The sequence below is a fragment of the Eptatretus burgeri genome, chromosome 2, assembly GCF_056783735.1.
Source record: "Eptatretus burgeri isolate ZD-2024b chromosome 2, Ebu_testis_v1, whole genome shotgun sequence".
NCBI classification, from domain to species: domain Eukaryota; kingdom Metazoa; phylum Chordata; class Myxini; order Myxiniformes; family Myxinidae; genus Eptatretus; species Eptatretus burgeri.
Window position 1 is genome coordinate 137,175,207 of NC_140962.1, and position 12,253 is coordinate 137,187,459.

Consider the following 12,253-nt stretch of genomic DNA (forward strand, 5'->3'; position numbering starts at 1 on the left):
CGATTAGATTTTGGTAAAGATCCGGATACAGTCGGACCCTGACATTCGCAGTTCCGCTATTCGAGAACCCCGTGTAGTCGCGGTTCATGAAATGTGACCTGCTTCTACATTTCTCTCCTGATCTGGAAAAACCGAGTAAGTGCTCTCCACGGGCATTCGACTTACTAGGTTTTGCCAGATCAGGGGAGATTTACGGTCCTGTGCTTCATGTATTCATGGGATTTTTGACTTTCCCTTTTGAATCACGAACTGCCAGGAATCTATCCCCCTTTTTATGCCTCGGCTGACGAAATCGCTCGTGTGGTGACATTATTTTTGGGTTGTTCGTATGTCCCTACCATTGAAACAATGCCCCGACATTCGCAGCATTTTTCAGGAACGTATCGCCTGTGAATATCAGGAACTATTCTAAAAAAAATTTGAAGTGATTCTTCACCATTGAGAGATGGGACCAAAAATGATATTTTGCATGATATCTCAAAAAGTTGTGGACGGATTATGACCAAACTTGGTGAACGAGTTGGCTATTTGACAAGAACAAGCAGATTCGATTTTTGTTCAGGTCTGGATCCAGATCCGGCCTATAAGTGGGATACAAAATGTGAACTACTCAGCCTGTCAGAGGTATGCGCTCCACCAAATGCCATCATAGTTCACCCTGTTTATGAAAACAAAGTTTCTTCAATCAAATCAAGGTTAATTTCATCATAATAGCATCCTGTTCAAGAATAACATCCAACTTGGTCCCTTTTGTTTTAATAATAATAATCATAATAAAAGTTCCCATGCAACTAACTTCACTTGAGGAGGCCATTCGACCCATCAAGCCTACGCTATGATGTCCAAGCTATAGTTATTTGTTTCATCATTTTTAAATGCTGAGCATCAAGTAAGGAAGCAGCATGTACCATTAAAAAAAAATAAGTCCTGGTTATGACTCGACTCAAACAGCTGACCTCCAAGAGTTGGAAAAGATGCTCAAAACCATTACACCACCAAGAATATCAGGTCTTTTGAAGTGTGAACCATTCCTTGCTTATCATCCCTGGGCGATTTAGTCCGATATAAATTGAAGACGAAAGGGCGTGTAAAAAAAAAAAAAAAAAAAAAAGGAAGTCATATTTATTGTTTCATTCCAGAACCAACATAATTATCAATTGCACCAAATATACAGCAAACAACCAGCCACATTATTTATAACATTAGCCTTTCTCTCCGATGGCATTGCAGTTGCATGTTCGTCATCATAAGCAAATCAAGTCTATCTCGGAAAAGAAACGCGCAGGACAAGAGAGTTTGCATTTGTCACTTGTTTGCAACTTCTGATACTTTGTTAGTACAAAAGTTGATATGCGAAATAAAAGTTTTCTTAAGTTCAGTAGAGTTTTTGTGCAACATCGAGTTCACTCAAGACCCATACACAGTGTTACAGTTCATAATAATTAAGGATATGGAGTACTTGAGAGACCTCCTGGAATACTTGGAAAAAAATATGGCATGACGGGTTCTTGGCCTGCCGGCAAGCCAGCTCTGCCGCCAGTAGAATGTAGAATTAAAAGAGATCCGAATCCAGAAGGTGAGGTGCATCTCCATATGCTCCTCATTCACCAAAGAGCCTTCCCAACCGACTTCCTCTCTCACGTAGTAGACTGCTCACTGCAGAATGGCGTGACGTGAAAGAGGAAGCAATGCATACAGACACGCACCGGGCGGCTTTGTCCATAGCGAGGTAGAGGAGCGGAGTGTGGAGAACAGCGGGAGCAGAAAATCTGGAAGGATAGGGAGAAGTGTAGGGGAGGTCAAGTCTGTTGTACGTAGTGTAGATGACACATGCAATAAGAGACATTTTGCTATGTCCACTGTACAAGGAATAATATAATACAATAGAATAATCTACACAATAATACGCTTGCTTGTCCATCCTTTCGTGTGTAACGCTCCTTTCCACCCATTGGTTGGACAGCTGGCCTGACTCCACCTACAATTGTAAACTGAAAAAAAAAATCATGCAGCCATCATTTTGGTGCTTTGGGGAGCCAAAGACATCTTCAGAGCCCTCACATTCACATTCGCCATGCCCTCCTTACAAGTTTTCTGTTCAGTGATAATCCTTTGAACAGTCACTTTGGTTTTTTTACAAAGAGCTAAAGCTTGGAGCTGATAATCATCACGGACCTTGCGCAGGCGACAGTGCATATCGGCCTCAGGCTTCAGGCCTCTCGTGTCAGCCTATGGGCCAGTGCAATTGGAATTTACCCAAGCTATGTAAGGTCCCCTCCCAAAAAATGTTGGGTTTCCAGTAACATGCTGCTCAGTGAATGGGATAGGTGGGTGGGAATTTTTTTTTTTTTTTTTCGGATGTGTTGAAATGGAAGCAGTACAGTATTTCAGATTCTACATCTTTCCAACCAATATGTGTATGTTGATAGTTGGAAAGATCTCGAGTCATGAACTTTAACATGTCCATCGTGAGATACAAAATAAGGGGTAAAACAGATTTGTGTACACAAGTCAGAGGATTAAATGACACCGATTTAGTAGCTCTGCTCGGTTTCCTTAAAACATTGAACCTGTTACATTAGTAATAAAGACAGCATATCATGAACATGGCTCAACAGGACATGCAGTATAAAGGAATAGAAGAATACTAATCTCCCATTCATCATCACTGAACATCTGATATATTTCGATATTAGACCCTTTCCAGTGGACAAAAACCCGAGATTACACCCTTTCAGGGCATCCATAAAGTATATACTCCTCAAAATAAACTTTAACCTGCCACCCACCCCACCCCAAACTAATGCAAATTCAATTTAATCCACATAATCCAGCAACATAGTAATTGTTATACCCCCCCCAAATATCCCCTTAGCTTCTCTCCCCTCCCCTCCTCTCCCCATTTATCCTCCTCCACACTCCCCCCCCTTCCCCTTCGCCTCCTCCCTCATCTCACCTCTCCGCTTCCCTTGCTCCCCCCCCTCCTCCTCCCCTGTAGTCCTGTCAGCAAAGCAACAGGTGGTATTTGCTGGTATAAAATAAAATGTGTACACTCTTTGCAGGGAATAAAACAGGCCCATCCCCCTACAAAGTTGAGTTCTGTCTATTAAAGGCACACACAAAACTGAGATAATGATAAGATCTTACAATTTTTCTTACTTTGTAACAAAACTGACTTAAAATAATTTTCAAGGAATTCAGTTCTGTATTTTAAAATACTAGTACGTGCCCGTACGTGCAAAAAAAAATAATAAGAAGAATTGTGATGTCAATTGTGACATCATAGTATCGTGTCCTGTCATTGGTTTGGTAAATAAATGGCCATAACTTGGGAACCGCTTGTCCGATTAATATGAAACCTTGAAAAGGCACATCCTCAGGGCCCCACCAATATACCTGGCAAATTTCAATTAGATCGGACCAGTGGTTGTCGAGAAACGGCGGTCATAGACACACAGACATACAGAGATTGCTGGAATTATAGATAGATTCATCACCACTTCGTTTTCAACTTTAGACAAATGTGCAACGAACACCAAATGTCTGCACAGCAGCGGTGACTTCTGTCAAAGTTGGGAATATCGATCCAGGATCCATTTTCTGACTTTGAACAAGACACCATCGATGTGTCCCAGATGGGTTGTGCAATGTTTTTTTAAATGTCCATAAAACTTTGACCCCTGAACTGAAATATACTGACCCCTGAACATGATTTTCTCTGTTGAGACCACAGTGGTCAACAATGGCACAGAGTAATGCCATCCACAGTGGACATAGAATAGCCGCCGGAAGTCTATTTACAATTAATAATGTGTATACTGTATATGCATTCGGAAGAAGATATTTGGTTTTGGTTTGTTTATTGGCACAATTAACCTGCTCATGGTCACATATCTTTTCTGCATATCTCGTGGGATTGTGAGTTGGACAGGCGACCATGAAGGGTGAGGAGGGAGTTTGAAGGCTTGAAGTGGGGAGGGGACTGACACCTTAGGGTTGGGAGGTGGAAGGTGAGGAATTGAGGTTAGGAGGTGGGGGATGAGGACTTGGGAGAAGAGTTGAGGATTTGAAGTCGTATTTTACATTGCACAGATGTTCCGCAGGTCCCCACGAGTTTAATATTATACGAGTTCCTGTTCGAAGGAACTTCAATACAGGAGGCCATTAGGCCCATCAAACCTGCACAACGATGGCAAACATATGGCTGTTTGTCCATGCTCTAACCTTTTAAAATGAAAGGCCTCAAGCAAGGAAATAGCACGTACCATTTTTTAAAGTCTTTGGTCTGACTGTCTGGGTGCAAACCGCTGACCTTCCAGACTCAAAGCGAAAGCTCCAACCATAATACACCACCGAGTGTGATAAAGACAAAATGAGGTCTTACATGAGGTGCAACGGAAATGGGTGCAACAATGCCAAACCAGCATTACACCATCATGGTATTTTCAAATTTGTACCAAGATGGCAAAGGTCTGGCGATCTTATTGGAAGTTGGAGACGTCACAACACCGAAGTCCCACAGATGCTGTGTCAGGAATGTAAGGCTGACTGATAAAGAGCTTTGGTTGGACTCATAAACATTTCCAATGAGCAGTGCAAAATGGTCACTCAGGATTACAATAGTTTACATCAACAACAAGTCTTGGAATTTTTTTGAAGGCTATGAAGATGAAAGGATTCAAGAAAAACTACAAGGATGTAAAACTTAAAAAATAATATTGTAATAGTGAGGGAACGAATGACAGGAAGCAAACGGTACCTTTCCACAGTTTCTGCAGTGGTGTTTACGCCTGATGACCGTGAATGGAGAACAGCAAGCTGCACACTCGTTGCACTCCTCATCTGGCACCCACTCAGGTGGCACTGTGCACATAGCATCATGCATCGTCCTCTTTCGTGTGAAACTTTACACGGTCTTTGTTGGGTTTTGCACATGATTAGCTGGTTTGATGGATTGTGATGTAACCAAGTTTGAATGTAAAACGTATATTCATGCTCCACCCATGTTTTGCCTCATGCATATTCATGTCTTTCCTTAATGCATATTTATGCTCCTGTCCATGTGTCACGTCATCTCCACTGGAAGCGGGGAGACCGGCGCAGCCCTGTCTGGTGGGACGTGTGGTTGTTTCTGGAAAAAGCACGGTTTTTGCCATTGCATTTGTAGTGTTTTAAATTAAAGAAAAAGTGATTTAAACCTCGAAGTGTTGCTAAGCTGCCTGGAACATTCTTTATTCAAAGAATCTGGACATGTAGGCCGTTTTAGGATACGGATCGCAACACAAATAAAAACTTTGCAGAGGATTATACCAACTGTAAGAAAGACTGGATGCTTTGCTCCTGAATGGCATACAAAGGCATGGAAATAAGACCCGCAATGGCTATGTCATTACCTACATGAGTTAATCCAAAAACCCCACATCATCAGCAAGCAGAGCACTGTGCAGTAGCAGTCAGGTTTGGATTCTTACAAGTGTAGATGTATCAGTAGAAGTAAGTTTGAGGCAAATTATGAAATCCTTAATGTAACAAGAATAATGTACAGCATAAAATGATACTACACAGACTGAAGAGCAAAACTGATAGACTGTATAACTTTGTAGAGATGCAGGTATGAAATATAGTGGCCACTATGTTGTGGGGCCACTTGGTCAGAACTGTTCGAAAAACCTGGTTGTGCTACTCTACCGTACCTTCAAACTCTCCTGGCCGTTTCTTAGACACAGCATCAGTTGTGGAGATCAAGTCATGGCACAGTGCACAGTCCTCAAGATAAACATCTTGCAATACTTCGTTGGCTGTATGCGCACACAAACAAATGAACAAAACAAATAAACAATAACGACAAATGAAAAAATTTTCTTTTTTTGTCTCAAGTTTATCTATTTCATCAACTCCCAGGTAAATGCAGCTATCCTGACATCAGGACTTCACTCAAACTTGCTTGCTATTCATATTTTGGAATTTTATCAGGGTTGAACACCGAGATCTTCGGATCCAAGCATGATGGAGGACATTATTTTGTAGTAGATCATATAGTACCAGGGTGGGCGAACACCGATATCATGTTTGCTCAAAGGCTACTGTCACTAGTGTGGGAAAATTGGTGGTGGTAACCATTTGGAGAAATACGATATCAAAGCCAATGACAAGATGTACAAAAATTCATTTGTATCTAATGCAGGTTGCGGAATGGCTGGTCTGACCGAACCTCAATGTCTTAATTGAGCTTTCTCCTCAAACATACCGTTGCATGGCACCATGGCATAAATTACACTCTCCACACAATAATGCACATCTTAATAATAATGGCAGAAATTAAATAAAATTAAAATATTTTATTGGGATGCTTGGTTCAGTTGCCAACACATTACTGTGGTGCTGTAGTTTGAGCGTTACAACGACAAAGTGAGATACTAGCAAGGTCACCCAGGCTGGGATGGAGAAAGAGTAGGAATTACAAGAAGAGAGTTCTCTCACCAACCCACATTGGAAAGCATGGTAAGCATGTCAAAACCCTGCAACATTATTCTTATTATTCACAAAAATCGAGGCTCATGAAAGAGCAAAGTGATAGAAGGTAAAAAAGGCAAAATACAGAACTGAGAGTGGGGGTAGTGTGCCACAAATGGACAGAACAAGTAAGGAATCAGAGATTACAGACCCTCACCAGGACTTGTTTTGTGTGGTGTTTGTGTGCTGGTGTGTAACGTAATTAATAATAGACATAATTAGAACAGTCCACTTTATAACTGCTGGCAGTGATGACCGGGTACCAAGACGTCCCGTTTTGATTGGACAACTAACCCTGACCCATGACGTTTATTATTATTCAATTGGATTTAAAATGGGATTCAAATATATTCAATTCAAATCAAATGGAAGACCAAATCAGTACAGCCCTGCATTGGAGTAATCAGTAGGAACCCAAACAAGGAAAAAGCAAAGATGAAGTCATCAGGAGGAACCTGGATCGGATTCACATTTCAGCTGATACTCCTCAACTCTCCAACCCGTCCAGGCACAGCCAAGTGAACCTCATTCAAAAAATTTTTAAATAAATTTGTTAAAATCAAAAAGAACCCAGATCAAAAATATTAAATAATTCTGGCTGCAGACCATGTGTACGATGAAGTTGGAATTTTAAACATGTATTCATCACGACAACATCATAATTGTGAAGTTTCACATCGATTAAGTGGTTCCAGAGAAAAGATTATTTAATATTTTTCTTCAATCCAATATGCCTGCCAAACCATGTGACCTCTCAATTATTCCTGAACAAACTTGTACACCCAAGGCATGGGGAACATTTGTGTGAAGCTTCCCCTTGATCTGTCCAGCCATTCTGGAGAAGATTTTTTTTATACGTTTTAAGGTAAATCCAATATGGCTGCCAAACCATGTGACCTATGATATCACATTTGTCAACCTTTTGTTCCTCATGGACAGGCGGTCAGACGTGTAAAGTTTCGCCTCTCTGTTCTGCCACTTCAGAGAAGAAGATTTTTGAACATTTTTTTTTTCATTTAAAACAATACGGCTGCCGAATCATGTGACCGATGACGTCAACATTTTTTCTGTGGACCATTTTATCCCGAGATGACCCTCAAATTTTCATACTATCAGATGTAGCGTTCTATATATGCAATTATGATGTCCTAACGAAGGCAAGTATGACATTAAAAAAATGACACTTATTCCCCATGAGGGTACTTGCTGTATGCCAAGTTTACAGAGGTCCAAAGGTTTTTCCGTTTTTCCAACATGGCTGCCACACCACGTGACCTATAACATCATAATTATCAATAAAACATTACACATGAGAAGTCGCTCCGATGGTGAAAATTGTCTCAATCTGACAACCGGTTGCAGAGTAGTCACATGAGTCGGCACTACGATGGTGAAAATCAAAGGGCGGAGGAGCTCCTTATGAGCCAATGGCCATCCATTTCTAGTCCCCAACTGTGTCTATGGACATCCTCCTGCAGTTGGGTTACTTTTGTTTTTTAGAAGGGTGGTGGCAGGATTTGCACTCCGGCCATCGTAAAACCCTTCATTCCGCAAAAAAAAAACCGCAAGGAAAACTGAAAACCCACTCTGTGGGAGTACCTCCTGTGCAACTTCCCTTCACAGGGCAGCTCACCAGATGACGGAATTGGGGCAAAGCTTTTGGGACCCCCACTCTTTGATGATATGAGAAAAAAAAAAACACGGGGTAACCTTCCCGGGTGGATTGTAGTAGTGTGAGTCAGGGTGGTGCGAATATGTCGTCCACCAGACAGCGATCTTCTTGCGTTAACCTGAGGTGGTCCCTTTGGGTGGGTGCCTGCAATGTCCTATCCCTAAGAGAGGATGATCACCCATCTCTGCTATCTGAGCTCAAGTATTTCAACATTGGTATTGCAACTCTCTGAGGTTCGGAGACTAGATAGTGGCGAGATCATAGCGGGTGGTGACACCTACTATTGGTATGGTCACTCTGATGGTTATCATGCCCAAGGAGTTGTTGTAGCTGTGTCGAATAAGCTGACTACAATGATAATTGAGGTAACACCGGTGAACGAGCGTATGAGGCCATGGATTCATCACTCCTTGGATGTCGTTTCCCTGGTCTCTGTATGTGCTCCGACTGAGGCGAGTGATCTTACCGTGAAGGACGTATTTTATGCCACGCTCAAGTCTGTGGTTCATCTGCGCCCCAAGCGAGATACTCTTCTCGTCTTGGGGGATTTCAGTGCATCGACTGGAACTGCGAACCAGAATAGCACTAAGTTCCTTGACTTTGCAAGAAGTCATGGGCTGAGGGTGGCTGGTTCATGGCTTGAGCGCCCACAGCCTCATCGCTGGACTTGGTATTCCAACGCTGGTGGTGTGGCATGGCATGGCGAAGGAGATTGACCATGTGCTCGCTGGAGGATGATCCAGAACTGCAGGGTCTACCGGAGTGCTCAGTTCCTCAATACTCCCCACAGGCTTCTTGTAGCAACTCTGAAGTTGCAGCTCAAATCTGGGAGAATGGTACCATCCCAGCCTCGGCTGGATGTTGGCAAGCTCAAGAATGAGGGGGCAGCTGAGGAGTTTGCGAACAGGCTGAGTGGGGATTTGGGGGACTGGGTGCTTTGGGGAATCCTGAAGAGTTGTGGAGTGCCTTCAAGACCACCATCCTTGATGTTGCTGGTGGATGACTTGGACCTCACCATTGGGCGAAGAAGAATTTTGTCTCTCAAGGGCACGGGATACCATTTAATCTGGGTTCTGATCATCATGAGATAAAACGAAGATCCTGAATACTATGTATTTTTCCCCACCGTTTACAAACATCCTTGTAATTCACATGGTAATGCAGGATTTTCGAAATGATGTATGAATGCTAACAAGACCCTTCACGCATGCTCTATGCGTGTGTTTATACTGACTCGCTTTCACTCGCACTGTCACTTTTAACTTGCCGTTTCGAGCACAAAATCTGTAATTCACAGTCATTTAAACGTAATTTTCAGCATTTAAACATAAAGAATGGCAATTTCAAGATGGTTAATCATAGCTGCTGTATTCCTTGATGCAAATCGGACTTACGAAAATACATGAAATACCCGTGGATGAGATGTGTCAAGTTCCTATCATTTCCTGTTAATAGAAATGTGCAGAGGCAGGCACGCATGGACAGATATGGACACACACACATTTCTCCTTTTAGCAATAGATGCAAAAATCTCGTATTATTTATCTTGCGGTGTCAGAACCAAACAAAAAATATATATATTTGTAAGTTCTCACAGCTCCCACTCATCATTTCCCCCCAACCATCATAATTAATAGGAAATATCATCATCTTAAAACTTTATTTTAACTTACGCTGTACATTCACAAGTGTCAGATATGTCCTTCCCATTGGTGCTCCCACAGTCTCCTTTGTTGTGCAGGGGCATACCCCAGCTTTCTCAGGTACTTTTCCAAGTATTTTCTGCCTCTTTTCGAAGCTTTGTGGGCTATTTTAGTTCACAATCCTTATCGCGTATGCACAATACAAGTTCAAATGTCCCGAGGATCGCTGTTTCGAAGTGTTTCTGCACGTGCGCACCGAGCATTCTGGGATGGATGACATAATTTTGAAAGTCCCATATTGACATGGTTCAGATGAAAACATTAAAAAGGCTGACCCCAATTATGAGTTCAAGTAAAAGTCCAGGTCAATTTTTTTGTGACCAATATTATCTGTGGATCTCCCCCAAGATCTTTCACACATACGGTGCCTTCAGAAAGTATTCACACCGCTCAACTTTTATCACATTTTGGTGTTACAGCCTGAATTTAAAATGGATTAAATTTAAATTTGTCACCGATCTACACAAAATATCCCATAATGACAAAGTAAAAACATGTTTTAGAAATTTTTACACATTAATTAAAAATGAAAAGTTGAAATGTCTCGAGTCAATAAGTATTCAAACCCTTTGTTATGACACTCAAAATTGAGCTCAGGTGTATTCAATAACCTTTGATCATCCTTGAGATGTATCGACACCTTGACTGGAGTTCACCTGTGGCAAATTCAAATGGTTGGACAAGATTTAGAAAGAAACACACCTTTCTATACAAGGTCCCACAGATGACAGTGCATGTCAGAGCCGAAACTCTACCCTGAAGTCCAAGGAAATGTCCGTAGAACTCAAAGATAGATTTGTGAGGAGGTATCGATCTGGGTAAAGGTATAAAACAATTGCTCGAGTGTTGAAAGTTCCCAAGAGCATAGTGAGCTCCATCATGAGGAAATGGAAAGAACATGGAACTCCCAAGATTCTTCCTTGAGCTGGCCGTCCGACCAAACTGAGCAACTGCGCAAGAAGTACCTTTGTCAGTCAGGCAGGTGACCAAGAACCCAATGACCATTCTGACAGAATTACAGAGTTCCTTGGATGAGATGGCAGAACCTGTTGGAAGGACAACAGTCTCCATAGGACTTCACAAATCTAGGTTTTATGGGAGAGTGGCCAGATGGAAGCCACTCCTGAGAAAAAGGCACATGACAGCACGCTTGTAGTTCGCAAAAAAAGCGCGCGGAAAACTCTGAGAGCACGAGGCAAAAGATTATGTGGTCTGATGAGACGAAAATTGAACACTTTGGCCTGAATGCAAAGCAAAGGCAGAAACGGAGCACAGCTCATCACCCATCTAACACCATCTCGACCATGAGGCATAGTGATGACACCATCATGTTATTGGGATGCTTTTCAGCGGCAGGGACTGGGAGACTTGCAAGGAGAGAGGGAACAAAGAATGAAATCAAATGCAGGCAAATATTTGAGGAAACCTGCTTCAGAGTGCAAAAGACCTCAGACTGTGGCGAAGATTTACGTTCCAACAGGACAATGACCCCAAGAATACAGCCAAAGCAGCACTGGAATGGCTTCAGAACAAGAATGTGAAAATCATTGAGTGGCCCAGCCAAAGGCCAGACTTGAATCCCATTGAGAATCTGTGGAAAGACTTGAAGATTTCTGTTCACCAACATTCCCCCATCCAACTCCACAGAGCTTGAGCAAATCTGCAAGGAAGAATGGGAGAAACTCCCAAAATCCAGATATGCAAAGCTGATCCAGACATACCCAAGAAGACTCGAAGCTATAATCGCTGCCAAAGGCTCTTCCACACCTGCATGCAAAGGCTCTTCGACACTCAGGGGTTTGAATATTAATTGACGCAAGACATTTCAGCTTTTCATTCTTAATTAATGAGTAAAAATTTCTAAAAACATGTTTTCACTTCGTCATATGGGGGTTTTTGTGTGGATCGGTGACAAAAAAAAATTAAATATAATCCATTTTACATTCCGGTTGTAGCACAACAAAAATGTGACAAAAGTCGAGGTGTGTGAATACTTTCTGAAGGCACTGTACCCTCGAGTTCATAGAGTTCTACATATTACACACATGCACAAAATAAAACATCTTCGTTTGTCCTTGCGATGTGAGAGTTGGTAATTATGGACAAGCAAGCGTTTCGATTGTAAATGGTCACACTAATGAGACGAGATGTCAATTTTGCACTCTCCATAAAAGAGATTTGGAATTTGAGCACAGCAACACTTTTTCTCACTTGCTCTCCCCCCAGACAGACTCACTTTGCAAAATATACTGTGGGATCTGGACACAACACAAATGAGTACAAGCAAATAGGACACCATGTCGTTTCCCCTTTGAAAGAAAGGGTGCACGCTGCAGATTCTACACCAGATGACCAATTATGGATT

At 42.0% G+C, this 12,253-nt stretch overlaps 1 protein-coding gene across 4 annotated transcripts in view; it reads right to left on the reverse strand.

Annotated features, from left to right (window-relative positions):
* Positions 1-1,106: 1,106 nt before the first annotated feature.
* The window catches only part of ZFYVE28 (zinc finger FYVE-type containing 28), a 77,824-nt gene continuing 66,677 nt past the window's right edge, over positions 1,107-12,253 (reverse strand). For all 4 annotated transcript variants that reach the window (XM_085871406.1, XM_085871408.1, XM_085871407.1 and 1 more), the window contains 3 exons: positions 5,694-5,798; positions 4,760-4,863; positions 1,107-1,769 (listed from right to left, as the gene is read on the reverse strand). In XM_085871406.1, coding sequence (XP_085727532.1) covers positions 1,638-1,769; positions 4,760-4,863; positions 5,694-5,798 — 341 coding nt within the window. In that variant the 3' untranslated portion in view covers positions 1,107-1,637. The remainder of the gene's footprint in view (positions 1,770-4,759; positions 4,864-5,693; positions 5,799-12,253) is intronic.